General features: G+C 37.4%; 1 protein-coding gene, 1 non-coding gene and 2 pseudogenes across 2 annotated transcripts; 1 reads left to right on the top strand and 3 right to left on the bottom strand.

Moving 5' to 3' along the window:
• Positions 1-1,717: 1,717 nt before the first annotated feature.
• LOC112082306 lies at positions 1,718-1,824 on the top strand. Its single transcript, XR_002896965.1, has one exon. It is a non-coding gene; the product is annotated as a small nucleolar RNA R71 (small nucleolar RNA).
• A 4,424-nt stretch (positions 1,825-6,248) lies between these two features.
• Positions 6,249-9,916, bottom strand: LOC18009769 (annotated as a pseudogene).
• Positions 9,917-10,392: 476 nt separating this feature from the next.
• LOC112089877 lies at positions 10,393-12,628 on the bottom strand (annotated as a pseudogene).
• Positions 12,629-17,469: 4,841 nt separating this feature from the next.
• Positions 17,470-20,841, bottom strand: LOC18009829 (disease resistance protein RML1B). Its single transcript, XM_024148601.1, has 5 exons — positions 20,366-20,841; positions 18,513-19,593; positions 18,070-18,366; positions 17,617-17,963; position 17,470 (listed from the first exon to the last, which is right to left on the bottom strand). Coding segments are annotated over exons 1-5 (2,202 nt in total).
• Positions 20,842-22,075: the final 1,234 nt, after the last annotated feature.

Below are 22,075 nucleotides of genomic sequence, written 5' to 3'. Positions count from 1 at the left end.
CACTCCTTCTTTCACATCTATGATTGCACCAGCTGTGCATAAGAAGGATCGACCCAATATCAAAGGATCCTTGGGTTCTTCATCAAGCTCCAGAATCACAAAATCTGCTGGAATGAGTGTATCACCTATCTGAACATGCAGATCCTCAAGTATACCAACATGGAATTTGGTTGATCTATCAGCGAATACCAGCGAGATTTTCGTCGGTTTGAATCTGGTGTAACCCAATCGCTTGGCTACAGAGTAAGGCATCAGATTCACACTTGAACCCAGATCGCAGAGAGACCTTGCAAACAATACATTCCCAATCCTGACTGAGAGAACAAACCTTCCTGGATCACTTCTCTTCTTCAGCACTTTGTTCTGAAGCACAGCACTGCACTCCTTCGAAACCATCATGACACTCTCTTTCTCTACAGCTTTCCCAGACACTAACCCCTTCATGTATCTTTTAAGGGCTGGTATCATCTGAACAGCATCAGCTAGAGGGAGTTTTACAGTCAAATCCTTCAGCATCTCCCTGCACTTTGCATCCTCTAAGTCCTTGCGAGACTTCTTTGGTGGAACTGGGTAAGGTACCTTAGGCGTGTAAACTCTTGCAGGAATGTTTGCTGGGGCAGGTGGCTGGAGCAGGTGCTCCCTCGTTGGCTCAGGGTGCTCCCTCGTCAAATCTACGTCTGGAGCAGGTGCTCCAGATTTTGGAGCAGGTGCTCCGATGGAGGAAGAGTGCTCCTTCGTCTTTTTTACGTCATGAGCTGGTTCTTCTTCTTGGAGCCGGTGCTCCACGTCCTTTTTCTTCCTCTTTTCTGAGACAGAGCTTGTTGGTGCAACATGTAGAGTCTTCCCACTTTTAAGCTCAATAGCATTCACAAACTCATTCCTGGGGTTTTCACCTTTTCCAGGGAGAGTTCCAGGTGATCTCTTCACAGCTTCTGCAGTCTGAGCTACCTGAACATCCAGCTTCTTCACATGAGTCCACACAGCCTCATACTTGCCATTCAAATCATTGTACATGGTGTCCACTTTGGCATTAATCTCCATGGAAGACTTTTGCTGATTAACCAGCAGCTGTTGCATCAAGTTTTTCAGCTCATCCTGCGAGTTATTTGAGGAACTCGAAGAAGGCTGTAGACTTGTGAAAGGCAACTTCTGCTGATTTCCACCTTGAAATCGATTCTGATTGGTGATGAACTGCTTTCCTTGGAAGTTGCTGGAGACGTTCTTCTGAAATCCTGACTGATTCTGCACTCCTTGCTGCGGATAGACCTGATCCTGAGGGTTCTCGACATTGTTGCTCCTGTAGGATAAATTCGGGTGGCTTCTGAAGTTGTTGAAACTGCGATTCTGCACATACCCTTGTCCATTCACGAAATTTACCTCCATCTGATCATTATTCTCTGCATCTACAAACTCTTGAGCAAGCGGTGCATCACCAACCTCATCAGCAAAATGCACAGATCTCTGGTTCTCTCTCAACAGCAGATTCACCTTTGCTGTAAGCTCATCGATTTTGCTCAACTCCACACTATGAACTGATTTGCTAGACCTGTCATACTTTTGGGATTTGTTGCTGGAGCTTGCAGCTAAGTTCTCAATCAACTCATAAGCAGCTTCTTTGGACTTAGTCATGAAATCGCCATTGCTAGCTGCATTCAAAGCATTCCTGTAATCCCAGTTGACACCATCATAAAAGGTTGACAGGATCTGCTCATCAGAGAACCCATGGTGAGGGCACTCTCTTCGGTACTCCTTGTACCTCTCCCAAGCTTCGCAGAAAGCTTCACCAGGTTGCTGTTTAAACGACGAGATCTTGTTCTTCAGAGCTGCAGTTTTTGCCTTAGTGTAGAAATGGTCCAAAAACGCTGATCTGCACTCTTCCCATGTAGTCAATGACCCAGGTGGTAATGACTTCAGCCAGCGCAAAGCTTTGTCCGCAAGTGAGAATGGAAAAAGCTTGCACTTCAAGAAATCGGCTGGTATCCCATTTGATCCAGTCGTGCTGCAAATCTCCTCAAAATTCTCAATGTGGTCCATCGGAATCTCAGCAGGAAGCCCATGAAAGAGGTGCTGCTTCACCAATGAGATCAGCTGAGGTTTGATCTCAAAGTCTTGCCTCTGAATGGTTGGAGGAGCAATCGCAGCCCTGTTGTGATAGTAAGCATGCGGACTGTCCTTGTCTCCAATAGCAGGTCACTACCCTGTTGTGATGGTCAGGTTGTGATAGTAAGCATGCGGACTGTCCTTGACACATTTCTCCTTCCTTTGCTTGGTGCTCCGCATGCCATCTCATTTCCGCTGCCGTCTTCTTACTCTGATACATTCTCTTCAATATGTCAGCAATAGGTAGATACCACATACGACTATATGGTATTCTAGTTCGTGATTGTCGTCGACCTTCGTTCGGCTTATACCTTGGTGCTTGACAAAATTTACATTCCTCCCACATTTCATCTTCTTTCCAGAAGATCATATAATTGTTAATACAAACATCAATTTTATGAAATGGGAGGCCTAAATTTCCCATCAGTTTCTCTGTCTCGTAATTGGAACTGGTTGCATGATTCCCGTCAGGTAGATACTCGGTAAACAAAGAAGCCCACGAATCCACACACTTTTCACTCATATTATAATCCACCTTATTTTGCATGAACCGAGCAGCTAAGGATAACTGCGAGTGGCCTTCCCGACAACCATCATATAAAGGTTTTTTTCCAGCATCTAAGAGGTTGTAAAACTTTTGGGAATGGTTATGTACAGGTTCTTGTACATTCTGATAGTTCTCACCTTGATGATAGTTATCACCTTGATGATAGTTATCATGAAATGCATCATTCACCATATGCATATAACTATTTTCAGCAATATGACCCATTTGATCTTCTTCACTCCCACTTATATGAGTTGTATCAACATAACTAGTTCCATAATCCAGATCAGTAATTTCTTCTCCATGTTTATACCAAATATAATAATCCGGCATGAACCCTTTACTATACAAATGATTCCAAATTTTTCTTCCCGGTAAAAATTTGCAATTTTTGCAAACACTACAAGGGCAGTAAAACTTGCCACCATTGTTTTGTGTGAGAGGCTGATTGTTTGCAAAATTCATGAATTGCTCCATTCCTTCTACAAATTCAGTCGAGAAATTCCCCGTCTTTTCATCAATCTTCTTATACATCCATTCTCTATAATTAGAATTTCTTGACATTTTATAAAAACAAACTCGTAATTGTGATTCAGCCAAAAAATAATTATGATTTAGCCAAGACACAATTGTGATTCAGCCGAGAATCGCTAAGCTGTATATATAGATAATTTACCGACTAATTTGCGACTGTATTGCGTCCATTTTAAGACTACAACACGTAGTCGTTAAAAGTAGATACACCAACCACAAAACGTTAACCACGTGTTTAATTTTTTGCGATTCGCCGCAACAGTCGCTTTTTAGTCGCCAAATTACGACTATTTTATGACCACAGTTTACCGACAACAAAGTAGTCGTACATTAGTCGCCGATTAGCGACTATTATACGACGACAGTTTGTGGTCGCTAATGGACGACTAATTGGCGACTAAAGTCGTTTAGTCGCAGGTAGCCGTCAAGCCGTCAAGTAGTCGTTGTTTAGTCGGTAATTTTAACAACTGCATAATGAGTCGCAAAATGTAGTCGGTGAGTTACTGTTTTCGTGTAGTGATTTGTCGAAATTAATGTTAAGTGCTTTCAGCAATTGGACCTCGAAGTGTTTGTTCTAATTGATTTGTGAATGCGTAATTCCTAGCCTATAAATAAACAAAAGATAGTGTAAGAAAGTGAAACAATCATATAAGATCCAAAAATGTCTGTCACCAAGTTCTTAACAATCAAATGATATAGACCGATGTAACAGAAGGAAACTAAGTTTTTTTTTTGGTTTAAATGTTAAGTTTTATACTATTTTATGATTTGTGACAGGGTTAAAGAGGCAACTAAGAAAACAGAAGGAAACTAAGTTCCAAGACTCATTAGTTCTCAAACAAAGCTATCAACTTAAAGACAAGAACCAAAAAAAAGGTGACTTTTCTTTCAAGGAAGATCTGATCCAACGGCTGGACCAGCACCACTACAGACACCAGCTCCACGACCAAACCCAGGTCTAGCTCCTGGTCCTGCAACCCTCAAAAGATTCAATGTTTCAAGTACCATTATTGTAAGAGTAGATGCAATCATGCAGAGCATCAACATCAGTTAATATGTAAGAGGCAAGCAAGTACATTATTATGGGGAACAGAAACATTAATTCACTATCGATATGGAACCGTACTCATGGTAACATGGAGGTTCAAACGCAGGAATGACCAACTGAGAATTAGATGTGCATAGACTAGTTGACAAGGTTAAGGATTAGTATATTTAGGAAGTTACAAACACCTAAGCTAATGAATAACAGAGGCTCAATATTTCATAAAATATAAAAGGCGCTAGCTAGATCACAGAGAGCATAATCAATAGATGGTAATCAAACCATTCAAGAGTTCCTTTCTAGACGATGCTAAGCACTAAAACAAGTATCAAAAGACGAATAACTGGAAGATAGCAAGGATCAAGATCGTAACCTAAAAGAAGGCTGGTAGTCACTACTCACTAGTCAGAGCTCCACTCTTGTCACCAAACCCTCCACCTGATCTTGGACCTCCTCAGTAATCATCTCTGTCTCCAAAACGAGGCGGACCACTGGAAACCAAAAAAATTAAGTCACAAAAGATACTTGCATGTAAAGATTTTATCTTCTACGTACAGATCCTAATTGAAAAACATGATAGCTTTTCTATGCAGCCATTTATTTTCAGCAAAAACAGCTATAGTAAGAAGATAGAGTAACAAAAATGTGTGACCATGAGATTGCAACCTTCTCTAGCTCATATATTTAACAGCCATGAATATGAAACCTTCTCTAGCTCATACCAATTATACCATGCGTAGTAAAAGAAAAGAAAGTATACCAATGATGAAATTTCTTTTCTTTTTCCAGATCGATTTTTTTGTCCTCGTCTTACTTTCAGGATTTGGGAATTGTATATTGGATACTATACAATACGTCGTTATTTATTCAAAAATCAAAACAATATATTGTTTTATGCTTAACTCACTTTATAATTAAATGTGTGATTTGTTTTGTTACCAAGAAAAGAAAAAAAAAACATGTTTGATGTGATTCTCAAGACAGCTTGTAGGAATTCAATTTGAATGTGATAAAAATTCTTGGCGTTAATCCAGTTTGAATTTATTTTCTGGAGGTGTGAAAGTGGCTGAATTAGAAGTGGCTGAATTTGATGCTTGGTCACAGCACATTTTAAAACCATGTGAACAGAAAGATATTACAAAATATCAAGAGAGAGAGACTACTTGTGATTTTTTTTTTTTTTGAACAGCCTTTTAATTAACTTAAAAGCCAAATACCCCTTAATGGGTTACACAACTGGGCCCATGAAGGGCTTATTTAGCGAGAGCATCAGCTGAATAGTTTGCTGTGCGAGGAATGTGATCTAAGTAAAAACACCGGAAATTTTTGGACAAAGAAGAAATATCAAGGAGGATTGATCTGATTTCCTTGCGATCACTCTTCTTCCTGATTATGTTGATTAGCACTTGGCAGTCCGATTGTATATGGAGATCTCGGAACTTCAAGGCGACAGCATGGTGGAGGGTGGCTCGGATCGCAAGTGCCTCCGCGGCAAGTGGTGAATTGACGTAGTCTTCTGAGGCAGATTCTCTAATGATCTCGACATCATCGTTTCTAAGGAAGATCCAGCCCAATCCGGCATAGCATGTCGAAGATGTCCAAGCTCCGTCGGTTCGGCATCGGATCTCACTCCGGATTGTGTGATCTTGGGTCTGTTGTGTTCTCTCGTGAAGTGCATCGGATGAGGTCGTCGATTGGGCTTTCTGCCATTCAAGGGCATTGAGAGTGGCTCTGGTGCATGTCTCTTCTGGTGAGATCTGTCTATTTTCCAAGAGGAGACGGATAGCTTTTTTTCACTATTCCTATGTGGTTAAGTGTTTTGGACTACTTGTGATTTATTTTCCATTTTTCTTAAAAACTTGAGTCTTTTGACGCTTCCCCAGATTTGTAGAAGCACTCGTCATCATTGTCTTCCTCGATGGGACGCTTCCTGGAGACAGATTCCTAGTTACCGTATGTGTAGCCCTCTTCATCGTCTAACACTTCCTCGGATTCAGATTCAGATCTCCGGACCGGGATACAATCATCGTTGTCGTCTTCTTCGTCTGACTCGTACGTCAAGATCTGAGCACCACATTTAATAATGTCGAAGTCTTGGGATTGGCTGCTGAACTCGAGCTCTATCTCTCCGGTGACTTCAAGGTATCCGTGTTGCCCAAGTAAATGAGAATGAAATGTAAACAGATGCTCCGTTCGACATGTGCTGGGGATACGGCAAACTTGGATTTTTTGAATGGGGTATAAGTAGCCTTTGCGTATCCGACGACAAAATACGTAGGGGTCATCATATTCTCCGGTTTCCTGGTTAGGTGCAATCACGAGGCAGACACTAAAATAGGAGAAAGCTGAAATAGGAAAGATCAAAGTATTTCCCTTGGCTCGGTGGTCCAACTCTCTAGGCATTTCGCTTCCAGGTAAGTAGGACGACCCATGTTGAAAGCGATCTAGGGTTTGTAGTTGGATAATATCTCTCCGTGCTTGTTGGCCCAATTTGAAGCAGTTGGTGAAATTGAGTTGCATATCTAGAGTGCTCGAGGGGCAATATATGGTTTCCAGTGATTCACAATTGCTTGCATCTAGGAATTGGAGTGAACGAGGGAGCTCTGGCAGTGATGTTAGATTTCTGCAGCAACAAAGTGTTAGGTCTCTTAACATGTAAAGACCTTTGATGCAGCAACTGGAAATCCTTTCAATACCACTATAGCTTAGGTCTAGAGCTCTTATATTCGTGGGGAGTTGTGTTAGTGTCTTGAGCTTTCCATTATGTCGTAAACTGATAGCAAAATAGCTACGAAGATACCAAAGGGTAACTGATATATCGAATGTTGTGATGTTCGTACCCGATATCTTGACCGATGAAAGATATGCCGAGTTCCAGTTAGTTGGAATGACTTCTAGCTTTGTGCAAGAATTCATCCACAAAGTCTCTATTCTAGGAAGATTCGAAATAGAGGATGGAAGCTTTACCAAACTCTCGCAATAACTCAGTACCAATGTCTCAAGATTTGTAGCATTTGAAAGATCTGGGAGTTCCTTCAAATGACGAGACCCTGACAACCTCATCTCCTTGAGGTTTGCAAGTGGCTGAAAGCAACAAAAAAAAAACCACAAAACAGAGAGAAGAACATCATAACGTGAAGAGAAACTACACGGTCCATCTAGAGTACATTCAAAGTAGTAGATTCATATATTTAGTACTAAACCAACCTGGATTCCTTCCCACAGCTTCTCCAGCTTGCTATGCGGCATATCAAGTTTGATAAGGTATTGAGGATGAAATGTAGGTGGAAGACTCTTGCTTGGGTATTCCTCCCAATGTAGTAACCTTAAACGAAGTGGAAACTCCATGTCCTCAGGTATATCCATTCTTTCATTTCCATTATATCTTCTTTTGTGAACTCTGAGGAACCGAAGATTAGGCATTTTTTAAAAAGCTCTCTTGCTTACAATTAGATCGTTGATTCCTGATGTATCAAATGATATGCCAGACACTCTTCTAGTGCCCTAAACCAAATCCCAAATATAAAAACAAGTTATTATCAAAATACGTAGGATTTACGAAATACTTTTTACGAAATTTTAGGGAGTAAAGAAATAAAACATGTACAAAAATAAGAAAAGTAACACTTACTGTATCATTTTCAAGAACGTCACATATCTCTTGAGCATCAATCAAGATCCGGCGCTTCCATGACTCTTGTTTTTGAATGGCTCGTCTTCCCATCTGTTGTAGTAACTTGTGCATCTCTATTGTTTCACGATATGTAGATATCTCTATGAGAGATCTATTGAATAGGATCTCCAAACTGCTTTTGACATTCAAGTCACTGTCAGCAAACATGGTCGTCACAAGATCACCATCTTCATAGTTGAAGAAGACCGCAATGTGGAGAAATAATGTTTGCTCATCCTCGTCTAAACTTTCATAGCCGACTCTTAGTACTTCCTCAATACTTCGATTAAGTACAGTTTCCAGCTTCCTCATTACCTTTTTCCATTCGTCCTCATTCTTCCCACGTAAAGATGAGCCCACCACACGCAGACCCAATGGAAGTCTACCACATCGGTGTGTTACAATTTCCGCAAGCTCCTCAAAACCATGAGGTGGAGAGCTTTGTTTAAAAGCATATCTACATAGGATCCCAAGAGCTTCTACATCAGATGGAAACCCCACATGGTACGTATTGTTAATACCATGTTGCTGCAGAAGCTCTCTGTTCTCTGTGGTTACTACAATCCTACTTCCGGAACCAAACCATGTAGCTTCATTTGCCAACGCCTCTAATTGCTTTAGATCATCCACATCATCAAGAATGACAAGCACTCGCAGGTCGCTTAGCCTTTGTTGTAACACACCTAAATGGGATATCCTCGTACAATCTTGGTTAAAAAGCTTAGAAAGAAGATCTTCTTGTAAACGCAATTGCATGCCGTAGTCGTCAAGACCACTATGGCAGCTTCCCCTAATGTTGTCTACAAAACATGTAAGCTGAAACCTGCCAGAGAGTAGACTCTGCAAAGCTCTAGCAATGGTAGTCTTACCAATGCCTGCTGGACCAGAGATTCCAACCATCATAGCTTCATCTTTATTATCTAAATGTAATAAGGACAGCATTTTCTGCAAGTGTGCTTCAATCCCCACCATATCTACAAAATCAATAGACGGTGTAGCATTCAGTTTATCTGAAACATCACTTGCAATTTTCTTGATCATATTCGCTTCATTATCCCTGAGAAAAGAGAATAAAAGAAAAGTACCATTTCCATAAAAATAATCACAGAGATAACATTCCTCTCATCCCAAAAATTTATTATGACATGGAATTATATTATTCATTCAACAAAATAATTCCCTTAAACATAACTTTAATCACCGGAACTGATTATTCTTTGATGATGTGACTACCACTTAATCAATAGAACCCATGATATAATAAATCAGTTTAATTGAACACCAACCAATTTTTGAAGTCTTCTCCGGCAATGTTGCTCACATCAGTCAAAGCTTTGCTCCATTTCTGCCTTTCCTCGTCGGTCTTGCGTGCACAAGTTTCATTGAAAGCGATCCCGAATTCTCCAGTATGTTTCCGTACATCGGATGGCTCCACTCCGTAGAAGACGGTCATCACAATCTGTTTCATAGCGTTTTTGCGCTCCAATATCTCCACCAGTTCATCCAAACACCAGCTTGATGAAGCATATTTCTTGGAGAGAATCACGATCCAGATTTTTGATTCTCTTATAGCTTCTTTGAGTGAAGGATCTAGCTCTTCGCCTCTCTTGATCTTATTATCATTAAACATAGTGATCCCCTTGAGGTTAAACTGTTCGCGCAAGTGACTGAGAAGTGTTTTACGGACGTCTGGCCCGTGGAAGCTCGAGAAGACTTTGAATTTGTAGTTGCAAGTCGTTAAACAAGAAGGAGAAGCCATGAGAGACGAGCTGAAGTAGATGGAGAAGAGGGTAATCAGAAGCGGAAGATAAGTAGAAGGGTTAAGTATGATCAGATATTTTGAAGTTAATTTTTTTTTTTTGAAGAGCGGAATGAAAGAAAAATCCAAAACGAAAAAAAAGGATCCTTCCGTGTCTATAGGCAAACGCGTTATGACTTGTGACAGATGAAACTTCAAAATGAAAATAATATTGAAGACTTTCAACAATTTGCAAAAATCTACAACCATATGAGAGACAAAGGAAGAGGAGAAGCCATATGACGGACAAGGGAGATGGAAAAGGGTGAAGAGAAGTTGAAGAAAACAAAAATCTGATATTTGACGTTAATGAGTTTTCCGAAAGTTTATAAAAACAGACTAAATAGGAAAAAGGGTCCTTCCGTGTATTGAGGCAAAACGCGTTGGCTTATGGATGGAGAAACCTTCAAATGAAAAAAAAAGGTTTACTTGTTCTTTACCAAGATTTTATAAGTATCACTGTTTGTCCTTTAAAGAATTAGAAAATAAATGAATGAACAAATATCACAGCTGTGTTCAGTGGTGGAGCCAAAAATTTTTTTCATTGGGGGCATAAATATTTAAATATAAAAATTAAATAAATAAATATTCAAAAAATCATACATAAAAATAAAAATAGTTTATAAATATTATTAAAACCACCTTACAAGCATACTCTACGTTGAGCCATGGTTTAAAATCTCTTCATCACTGTTTCATTTGTAACTGATTCAAACAACTAAATCTCAATAAAACAAACAAGACAATCACTTAAAAATTGATCTCTAATTCGATTGCGAGAAGTTGTTTTCACAAACTTCATTGCAGAAAAACATCTCTCAACTGTTGCTGTAGCAACTGGTAAAGTCAACACCAACTTCAATAATCTGTAAACAAGAGGATGTGCAAGATGTTTCTGTGTTTCCACCATCAGACGCGAAAGATCTCCAAGACTTTTCAAATTGCTAAATCGTTTATCCTCTTTTACATTGTCAATGTAGATGTCAAATTGCTGCTCAAGAGAAAAACGCTCAACAGAAGTAAAATCATCTGGATAGAACTCAACCAACTTCATCAACTTATCTTTATCAAACTGCTTGAATGAACTTGTGGGACTTAAAGAAGCCATGCAAATAAGGAGTTGAGTGTTTACTTAGCTGCAAATCCAGAACAAAATTAAAACAACTGATCTTGTAATATTGTAAATTGGTTGTGTTGGTTCTCTTTCTTGGCCTTCTGAAATCAACAAACTCATCTTCCATCATGACCATGTCAACGTCATGTTTGTTACAAAAAGAATGAACCTTAACCATCAGTGAGTCCCATCCATCATCTCTAAACTTCTGTAGTTCTCGCTTTGTAGATTCGACCAACGAAACAGCATTGAGAATGTCTTGATCTTTTGTTTGCAAAGCCATGGATAAATTTTCAGTTAGCCCCAAGATATGCAACATAAAATGCATATAGAACACACAATCAAATGTGTGCAAATAATTAGCAAGACCATATGCTTGATGTTTCTTCGAGTCTTCAATGCCTTCGGTTTGAATAAATTTAAGCACCTTAGTAACTATTGAAAATAACTCGACCAAGCGGAACAATGTCTTATGATGAGAACCCCAACGAGTAGCTGCTGGCCTTGGAAGAGAACGATCTTGATTCTTTCCTTTCCCTGTGCTAATTTCACCATCATTGATTTTTTTTTTCAATTTCTTTTCGGTATATTTCTTGAAACTTATCTTTTCGTTTGCACGAAGCTCCAACAACATTCAACATTGTAGATATCTTATCGAAAAAATCACCAACTTCAAAATGTTTTTTCGCAATTGCCACTACAACCAACTGAAGTTGATGAGCAAAGCAATGAACATAATAGCCTGAACTGTTTTCCCTTAGAATCAAAGACCGGAGACCATTAAATTCACCTTTCATGTTACTCGCTCCATCATAACCTTGACCTCTTATATTTTTCAAGCTCAATCCATACTTAGCAAACAAATCATCTATAGCATGCTTGAGAGTCAAGGAAGATGTGTCTCTTACATGAACAACACCAATAAATCTTTCTTTGATTGTTCCTATCTTATCGACAAACCGAAAAACAACAGCCATTTGCTCTTTGTGTGAAACATCAGCAGATTCATCCACTAATAGACCAAAAACACAATGATCAATTTCTTCTATAATAGATTTCACAACTTCTTCTGCAAAACAGTGTACGATATCCTTCTGAATCGGAGGAGAAGTCATTTGGTTATTTTTTGGAGCATTCTCCAAAGTAACCTTACCTACAACCTCGTTCTGTTCTGCTGTGTATTTCAAGAGTTGTTTGAAATTCCCTTTATTATCAGACTCTACTGACTCATCATGAGCACGGAAAGATAATCCTTGTCGCAACAAATATCTAGAAGCATCAATTGAAGCATTTAACCGAATACGATACTCATTTTTTGCCACATCATCTTGCTTATAAAAAGCATGCTCAATAGAATGATTTTGATTCATCAAAGAATCACACTTCTTAACAGCAATATTATGAAAGCTATTCATAGCACCCACATGAATAGCTAATCTTTCAGATTTATTCCAACTAGAAAAACCTTCGGTCACAAATGCATCATTCCCACCTTGTTTTTGTATATCATCTCTAAACAAGTAACAGCACAAACAGAAGGCTTTATCTTTCGATACGCTATACTCAAGCCAGTTAGCATACTGATCAAACCAAGCTGGATTAAATCTTCTTAATGATTTTCCTATCATTTTTTTTGGAAAATTATGACCATAAGGCTTACAAGGACCTCTCTCAAGATACTTGCGTCTTACCTCATCTCTTTTATTTGGATGATATTCCAAAATCTTTTTCTGTTTAGCAGGATCCCATGGCAAATCATCCAAATTACTCTCAGTCTCAGATGTTGAGGCGGATTTTCTTTTCAAAAACTTTTCCATCAACTGAGAAAAAAAAACAATTGTGTTACTAATTTAAATTAAGTTAAAAAATTAACTAAAATAAATAATTAAACAAATATATAAGACTTACTAATTGATTCATAGTATGCTATTTTTGCAGTGATGTTTAAAACTCAGATTAGATCGGTTGGTTAAATCGGTTTAATTAAAAACCAGCTAACAATCCGATCTAAATTAGCTACTAAGATCGGATTTTTAAAAACTTTAAAAATCCAAAAAAAACCAATTAAAACTCTGTGAACCGATAATTAAATCGGTGGGCCAAATCAAACCAAAGCAATGTTTAATCTACCCGAGTTCCGTTTGATTTAGCGGAAGCTCTTTAAACGTAGGCTTTTATGTTTTAACTTTTAAGCCCAAAAAAATTACTGATGTTGCTAAAATAAAATAAACTATATATATGCAGCCTTTTTTAGAATTTGTTTCACTAGATGTCGATGTGAGATTCTTCCTTTTTTTTATCAATCACGTTTTTTTGTTTCTATTAGTAGCTTCAAGCTTGTGTTTGTTTGTTTATTGGGCTTAAGGGCTTAAAAATCCAATTTTATTAGTCTGGGTTTAATAAATAAGAGAATGGGGGCATATATAATTTAATCAATGGGGGCATTAAAACTGGGCTTTAATAAGTTGTTCTAATTTTTAAAAATCCACTGGGGACCAATGACCCCAATAACTTGTAAGTGGCTCCGCCACTGGCTGTGGTAAGATCAGCCATTAACCGTTGACTAGAGAAAGAGATCATAAATTCATAAGCCTCTTCGCCTTTTCATTCCTTCAAGCTCCGAAAAGACGAAAAGTAAACGAAATTAAAATAAAATAAAGGGAAATTGTAATGAATATTAGTTTACAGAGAACAATTTGCAAGAATGAAAAGTAATTTTTTTACCCTTGTGCAAAGACACTACACACCCTCAGCTTTCCAACCTTATGACATAAAAACTGTATCATAGCAATACAAACTTTTTGGTCTGACACAATTTATCTTTTTGTTTCATTGATTTTTTTTTAAAAATAATAATTTACGTCTTGTTTTCATATTCAGGATTTTAAAATTTGAAACCCTGTTCTTCATTTCTAGATCCTCTCTTTATATCCCCTTTTTATATCCTCCTTCTTCCGTCAAAGATTCAAAAGAGGCGTTTTTCACTTTTTTATTTTTATTTCAAATAATTTCTCCCACATCCAAAAATTCTCTCCTTTCCTTTTCTACGGTGACTACTCGTTCGTGTTTCTTCTTGCTCCTCTCTTTCTCTACGGCGAGGCTCTACCATCCCTCATTATTGCCGGTTCATCAGCTTCAAACCATGGTGAAAAATCTGTAACACAGCTGATTCTTTCTTCAGTGGGGAGTTGTGAAACATATCTCTTTGATACCTGGTTCTGTTCTGCTGATTTTTATTTTCTACTATTTTTGCAAATTTTTCTCTGTATTTCTTCAGTACGGTGGCTATCTTTGCTGTTATCCACATCTGGGTTTCTTGATTTTATAGATCTAGGATTTTTAAATTTTTCTTTCGGTAGTTAACTATATACATCATCGCTAGTAATCGTCTACTCGCAACGTCTATAACCGATTCAATGTAAAGCTACATATTTAGTTAGTCTACATAACTACTAGACAGGAATAGTCAACTACTCATATGAATAACAATAGTTATTTACGTCACATTGGTAGTCAGTTTACAATAGCTAACTATTTGACTTTCGTTCGTTTCAAGGGATATGTGTACTCTTCGACAATCTGAACCCACACCGTTTGCAAATAATGTGCTTCCTCAGATTAGTGATGCAAACTGTCATATCCATCCATTTTATGTTAACATTGCTAATCAACTACAATAGCGAAACCAAAAAGCAAATCCTATGTTATTTATTGTCTACTAATAGTTGTCTACTTTCTATTTATTTATCAGAATGAACAACCTTCTACTAATAGTTGTCTACTTTATATTTATTTTTCAGAATGGACAACTTTCCAATAACAAAAGACACATCCACTTCTGAACATCTCAACATCTCGGCAAATAATGTGCTTCTCCAGATTCGGGATCTACTGCTTGATGTCTTTGTAAGGCTAGGAAAAGAATCTGCGGACGATCCTATTTCTTTTGGTTGTTATCTGAAAAAAGCATGTTAAACCAGTTCTTTCAAATTTAGTTGTTGTCTCTTGTTTTAGTAGACTACCTATTGGTGGATGTCTATATTTTCCATTATAATTATGAACCTTTTACATGTTTTGCAGTCAACTACTATTATGAACATTCGTTTTTGAATTTGTAGCCAACTATTTATCTATGGATTATGTTTCAATTTAACTTTCAATTGTAGTCGGCATTTTGTGTAACTGACTACTTGTAATTACTATTCATATATACCCTTACTCAGAAAATCAGAAATACCCCCTATTCTACTGTTCACACTAGCCTCCTTCAGAAACTGTAACATAGCGGTTTCTCCTTTGATCAAGTTCGTATTCATATAATTGAAATCCAATATGTCGTAATCTTATATTTTTATTCATGTCAGATTACTTTACATGTTACCGAGTATATTGCAGACCCCAGAACCGAATTCGGAGTCTGGAAAGGTCAAGGTTCATAACCATCTACTAGTAGACATCTACTATATAATCAATTTATTTCATGAGTAAAGTGTTAATGTTCAAGCCACCGAGGAGATTTCAGACCTCCCAGATCTGAATGTCGAGCTCGCTAAAGATCAAGTTCGTATTCACCTATTAGTAGCAGTCTATTTGTTAATTGATTATTTTCCCTTATCTTGTGTTACTGTTTAGCCCACCCTCGAAAATGCAGATATCCGAGAATTGATATAATTGATATCGATTATTAATAGTCGTTTATCTAATTGATATATGTATTCGACTATGTCTCTTATTCTTTTGATCGTTGAGGTTACATATGTGAATGTTGGCCTCTCCAATCCCAATTATGAAGTAGCTAAAGAACAGGTATGTAATCGACTTTTAATAATCGTCTATTTATGTAAGACATGTAATCGAGTGTCTATTATTATAGTACACATTTTATAATCGATTATTTTTACTTATCTTGTGTTACTGTTTAGCCCACCCTCGAAAATACAGACATCCCAGACCCGAATTCTGAGATTCATAAAATACAGGTTCATATTTAGCTATTAATAGTTGTCTATGTAGTTGATACATGTACTCGACTATGTTATCTATTTTATAGTTTATATCCATCTAGTAATAGTTGTCTATCTAATTGATATATGTATTCGACTATGTCTTCCATTTCTTTTGATCATTCAGGTTACCGATGTGAATGTTGGCCTCTCTAATCCCAATTATGAAGTCGCTTAAAAACAGGTATGTAATCAATTTTTTTATAGTCGTCTATTTATGTAAGACCTGTAATCCAGAATTTCTTATTGTAATACACTATATTTGCATATTTTACATATATATTACAATACTCAATTCAGTATGTAGTTAACTATATTTTCACCATAATCGACTACTGTAAGAGATATTGAACCCAGTAATAGACGATCTTCCAGCTTTTTCTCATTCATAGACAATCCTCCAGCTTTTTTTCTTAGTTTTTTTTTTCTCTTGGACTATATTTTAATCATAATCATATACACTTCAATCGATGCTTAAAAGTAGCCACTGTTATCGTTCTAAAGTTGATGGTAGCGTCTTCAACTTAACAAAAAGTAGATGTCTTTTTCATGTCAGGAAAAAACATTGTTTTGGATAAGGAATCAAGGGTTGACTATTATTATTTACCTAATTGACTGTTCTTATATGATATTCACCTAATTGTCAGTGTAAAAGATATTATTTATGCAAATCACCCTAAAATAAATTGAATTATCGAGCACTTACTGTTGTTTTTTATTATGAACATTTCATAGCACTTGCTGTTAAACCGGATCAGGCAGATACTCTGAATGAGAGAAATTTTAATTTTCACAATTGATATTGTCGCTCAGTCGCTGTCAGCTAACTTGTGTACAATCTCACTTGAAAAATATGAAATGCAAAATAACATGTAACCTAGCCCGAAACCAATCTCAAAAAATAGAAGAGCCAACTCCAACAATCTGTGCGTTTCTCCTCTTCTTTGAACTCAAAGATTAATCCATTCGTTGGTTCACCGTGTTCGGTGTCTTCTTCAAAGGCTTCGCTAGTTTCAAGCTCAATGTCTTCTTCCAACACTTGTTCCAAGCCAGATTCATAGGTCCCCTTCTCGTTCGTCAAGATCCTGGCACCACAGTCAATAATGTCGAAGTCGTGGGAGTTGCTGCTCAGTTCGAGCACTATCTCTCTGCTCATATCAGATGGGTAGAATTCTATGAAGCGAGAGTCGAATACAAATAGATGTTCCGTTCGAAACTTGTGGACTTCGCCTACGTAGACCAACATTTCAACTGGATAGAAATCGTCTTGAGCTACGCCTATCCGACGACACAATAGTTGGGAATAACTAAACTGTCGCTGCTTAGGGGAAATCACGACGCAAACCACGAAACCGCTGTAAGGGTTACCGTCTGGACGAATGGTCAAGGAATTTCCTCTGCCTCGGTGATCGAACTCTGCAGGCACTTCTTTTCCTGGTAAAAGTGCCGCTCCTAGATAGAAAGATGGTTGAGTGATTGTCCTTGTTGCTTCTTGACTTAATTTGAAGCAGTTGATGAAATTTACGCGCGCATTTGGAGTGTTCAAAGGGCTAAATACGGTGTTGAGTGACTCACAATCTTCTGCCACTAGGGTTTTGAGCGAACCAGGGAGCCTTGGCAATGACGCAAGTCTTCTGCAGCCAGTTAGATTAAGGTCTCGTAGCTGATGAAGAGATTTGATGCTATCAGAAATCTTTTCTATATCAGAGTAACTTAGGTCAAGATCTGTGACACTCTTTGGGAGATGTGTTAATCCCTTGAGCTTTCCGCTTTTATTTATACTGAGAGACTTAAGACGAGACCAAAGTCTGGTCGATGTAGGCACGTCTTCAACCGCTGTCTCCGATATACACAGTTTTCTGATGTTCGTTGACATGACTGGGATGTTTCTCAGTCTTGAGCATCCTCTCATGAAGACTTCTTCGAGTGATGCCAAGTTCATGTGAGCTGGAAGGACTTGTAGCTTTACGCATCCGGTCACCCACAACTTCTGTAGTTTATGAAGATGTGAACACGAGGATGGAATCTCTACCAAACTCTCACAACCCATCAGATCCAACGTCTCAAGAGCTGTAGCATTTGAAAGATCAGGAAGTTCCTTCAATTGCAAAGATCCTGACAAACCCATCTTCTTGAGATTTGTAAGCGGCTGAATATGCAAGAAAACCACAAAATGAGAGAGAGAGAGAGAGAGAAAGAACATCATTTATATAATATGAAGATGAAAGTATATCTAAAGTTCAATACCAACTAACCTGTGTTCCTTGCCAGAGGTACTCGAGCTTGCTATTCTTCATATTGAGCTCCACAAGATATTCAAGATGAAATGTAGGAGGAAGACATTTACTTGGGTATGCCTCCCAATGTAGCAGCCTTAGACCACGCGGAAACTCCATCTCCTCAGGTATATGCACTACATCATTCCCATCCTCTTTACTTTTGTAAACTCTGAGGAAGCGAAGATTAGGCATCTTTTTGAAAGCTCTCTCACTTATAGATACGTCATCGAGATCAGATATATCAAATGATATGCCGGAAACAGCTCTTGTACCCTAAACAAAAAAAAAATAAAAATACTCCAAATAAAAAGACATTGTTAGCACGATAGTCATGCATTGCTTATCTTCACTAAATGCCTAGCTAGTTTAGGTATAAATTAATGAACAAAGTTATAAAAAATAAAAGAGAAAGAACTAACGTTGGCATGTTCAAGAACTTCACAAATCTCCTGAGCATCCATTAAGATCCCGCGTTTCCTAGGCTCTTGTTCATGAATGGCTTTTTTACCCATCTGTCGTAGTAATATGTGCATCTCTATTCTTTCCCCATGTATCTCTATGAGAGATCTTCTTTCAAGGATTTTCAACCCTTCTTGGACATCCAAGTCACTGTTATCGAACATTGTCTTCACGAGATCACAGTTTCTATAGTTGAAGAAGACTGCAATGTGGAGAAATAGCGTTTGCTCATCTTCATCTAAATTTTCATAGCCGACTCTTAGCACGTCCTCAATACCTCGATTAAGTATAGTTTCCAGCTTCCTCAGTACCTTTTCCCATTCGTCCTCATTCTTCCCACGTAAAGATGAACCCACGACAGAGAGACCCAACGGAAGCTTACCACAAAGCTCTGTTACTCTTAATGCAAGCATTTCAAAACCATGATAAGGAGGGTTTTTTCTAAAAGCATATCTACATAAGATATTGACAGCATCTTTAAAAGATGGAAACCCCACATAGTACGTAGTGTTGATACCATGTTGCTGCAAAAGCTCTTTGTTTTCGGTGGTTACTACAATTCTGCTTCCAGGACCAAACCATGTAGTTTCATTCGCCAATGCCTCTAATTGCTTTATATTGCTTACATCGTCAAGAATGATGAACACTCTCTGCTTGCAAAGCCTTTCTTCTATCACACCTGAATGGCATATCCTAATATCATCCTGGTTCAAAACCTTTGAAAGAAATTGTGCTTGTAAGCGCAATACATCAGGACCACTTAAATAACTTCCCTTAAGGTTGTCCATAAAACAAGTAAGCTGAAACCTATTAGAGAGTCGGTTTTGTAAAGCTCTGGCAATGGTAGTTTTACCAATCCCTGCAGGACCAGTGATGGCAACCATCATAACTACTCCATTATTATCTAAATCTAGCAAAGACTCCAACTCTCTCAAATGAGGTTCAAGTCCCACCATGCCATCAAAATCCCTAGACAGTGTAGCATTCAGTTTATTTGAAACATCTCTGGCAATCTTCTCAATCATGTTTGCTTCATTGTCCCTAACAAAAGAGAAATAAGAAAGAAAAAACAAGGTACCGTTTTAATCAAAATAGTCACAGTTCTTAAAATATTCCTCTGTTTAATCAACAAAAACATTCCCTATAATCCCTTAAATTCCAATTACCGTAAAATCCTTCCTATTCATCAGAAATGAGAAAACACCCTTCACTGTGTTTTTTTTTTCTCTCGTGGTTAAAGCATATGCAATGGTACTAAATTTCTACCTCTGAACTTTATTTTTAGAATAAAATTATCTGCATTGGTACTTTATATCTTACTCTTTAAATAAAAAAATGAACAGTATAAATATATATTGTTCATTTCTCTATTTATAGAGTATAATTTTTTTTTATTTACAAAACAATCTTCAAACTTTCGTATTTATTATTTGAAACTTAAACAATAAGATACCATATAATATTAATTAAACTTATTAATGATAATTAGTTGTATAATCATTTAAAATTTTAAAATACAACAAAAATATTGATGTCAAAAAAAAAAAATTACAACAAAAATATCATAAATAAAAATTTAAATAAATATTATGTTGAATTATTGTTAAAAAAAACACATAGAAATTTTTAAAAAATTTTAAAAATAAAAGATCTTGTTAGCAATTAATAGTAAGATTTATAGTCAAACATAAAGACAACAATTCCAGTAAATTATTTCTCTATTTTTTAGAATATATTATATAGAAGTAACCATGATGCTCTTACCATTTAATATAACCTAAGAAACAAAAACTCAGATGAATTAAAGACAAACCATGTTAGGAAGTCTTCTCCAGCAATGTTGCCGACATCCTTCAAAGCTTCTTTCCATTTCTGCCTTTCCTCTCCCGTCTTACTTGAACAAGTTTCATCGAAAACCATCCCAAATTCTCCGGTCTGTTTCCTAACTTGAGATGGATCCGCTCCATAAAAAATGGTCATCACTATCTGTCCCATAACTTCCTTGCACCTCAATATCTCCACCAATTCGTCCAAACACCAGCTTGAAGAAGCATATCTCTTGGAAAGAATCACTATCGAGATCCTCGATTCTCTTATTCCATCTGTGAGTGAAGGAGCTATCGTTGCGCTTCTCACAATCTTTTGATCATCAAACATAGTGATCCCGTTCCGTTTAAACTGTTCGCGCATATGACTGAGAAGTGTTTTACGGACATCAGGTCCGTGGAAGCTCACAAATACGTTGTAACTCCAGTTGCGACACGGCAATGAAGAAGAAAGAGAAGCCATAAGAAAAAAGAGAGATGGAAGAGGCTGAAGAGAAGCTGAAGTTAAGATAAACCTGATATATAAAAGCAAATTTATAGTAAAAAAGATCCTTCCGTGTATTAATGCAAAAAGCGTTGACTTATGGGAAGGGAAACTTCAAGTAAAATAATAAAGGTTTATTTGTTCTGTACTACAAGACTTTAAGTTTAAGCTATTTTACACAAAACGACAACCATATATTTGTAGTTCTTTAGTGGTGTGGTCTTTAAAAGAATTTTTTTTTAAAGGAAAAGAATGATTAATATCACAGCTGTGTTAGGACATAGAATAAGCCATATATATATGAAGCCATGAGAAACAAGAGAGATGGAAGAGAAGCTGAAGTCAAGATAAATCTGATATATAAAAACAAAATTATAGTAAAAAATATCCGTTTGTGTATCAATGCAAAACTCGTTGACTTATGGGAAGGGAAACTTCAAATGAGTAATTAATCGAGCACTTGTTGTTGTTAAACTGGATCATACAGATACTTTGAACGAGAGAAAAAATAATTTGGTAACACTATATTATAAACGTTACTAGTCTATTGCGAATCCAGCACTTGTTGTTAAACTGGATCAAAATTGTGTTCATTAGTATATTCACAATTGTGTTCATTACTATATTCACAGTGGCCTAGTCTGTTTTTGCGTTTTTTCATCAGTTACATGGTCATTTTCAGGCGGAACACCATTTTCTGAAACACAATGAGACGGGTTCTTGGGTACAAGATAGTGCATTGATGCTTTCAATGAGTAAGGAGGTTTCTTGGTTTCTGGTAAGTCAATTATATCTGTTTTGCAGCTGTGATTGGATGTTTTTTAAAACCATTTCGTAAAATTCCAAAACTTGTATTTGCAAATAGGACGATGGGACAAGTTGTGTCCATGTGGCGGGAGCTCGTGATGCAACGGGATTTGCTTTGTCTGTTGGAAGTGAAGTATTTGAAGAGTCAGGGCATTCGCTTGTACGAGGTACACTTGATTATCTCCAAGGTCTCAAGGTTTTCGCTTTTCTTTCTGGTTCTTTATTTGTTGGCCTATCTATTTGCCTAAGCAGCCAATCGTTTTGTTTCAGATGCTTGGAGTAAAGCGCATCTAGTGTGTTCTTCCAACTGGAATGCCGCTAACAATTGTTGGTGAGGTCTGTTGTATTCTAAGTGTTGATGACCAATATTTAACTCAAGACCATAAATATTCATGACATTTTTTAA

The sequence above is a fragment of the Eutrema salsugineum genome, unplaced genomic scaffold, assembly GCF_000478725.1.
Source record: "Eutrema salsugineum unplaced genomic scaffold, Eutsalg1_0 scaffold_8, whole genome shotgun sequence".
Taxonomy (NCBI): Eukaryota; Viridiplantae; Streptophyta; class Magnoliopsida; order Brassicales; family Brassicaceae; genus Eutrema; species Eutrema salsugineum.
Note: the sequence above shows the minus strand (reverse complement) of the source record. Positions and strands in the feature narration are given on the sequence as shown.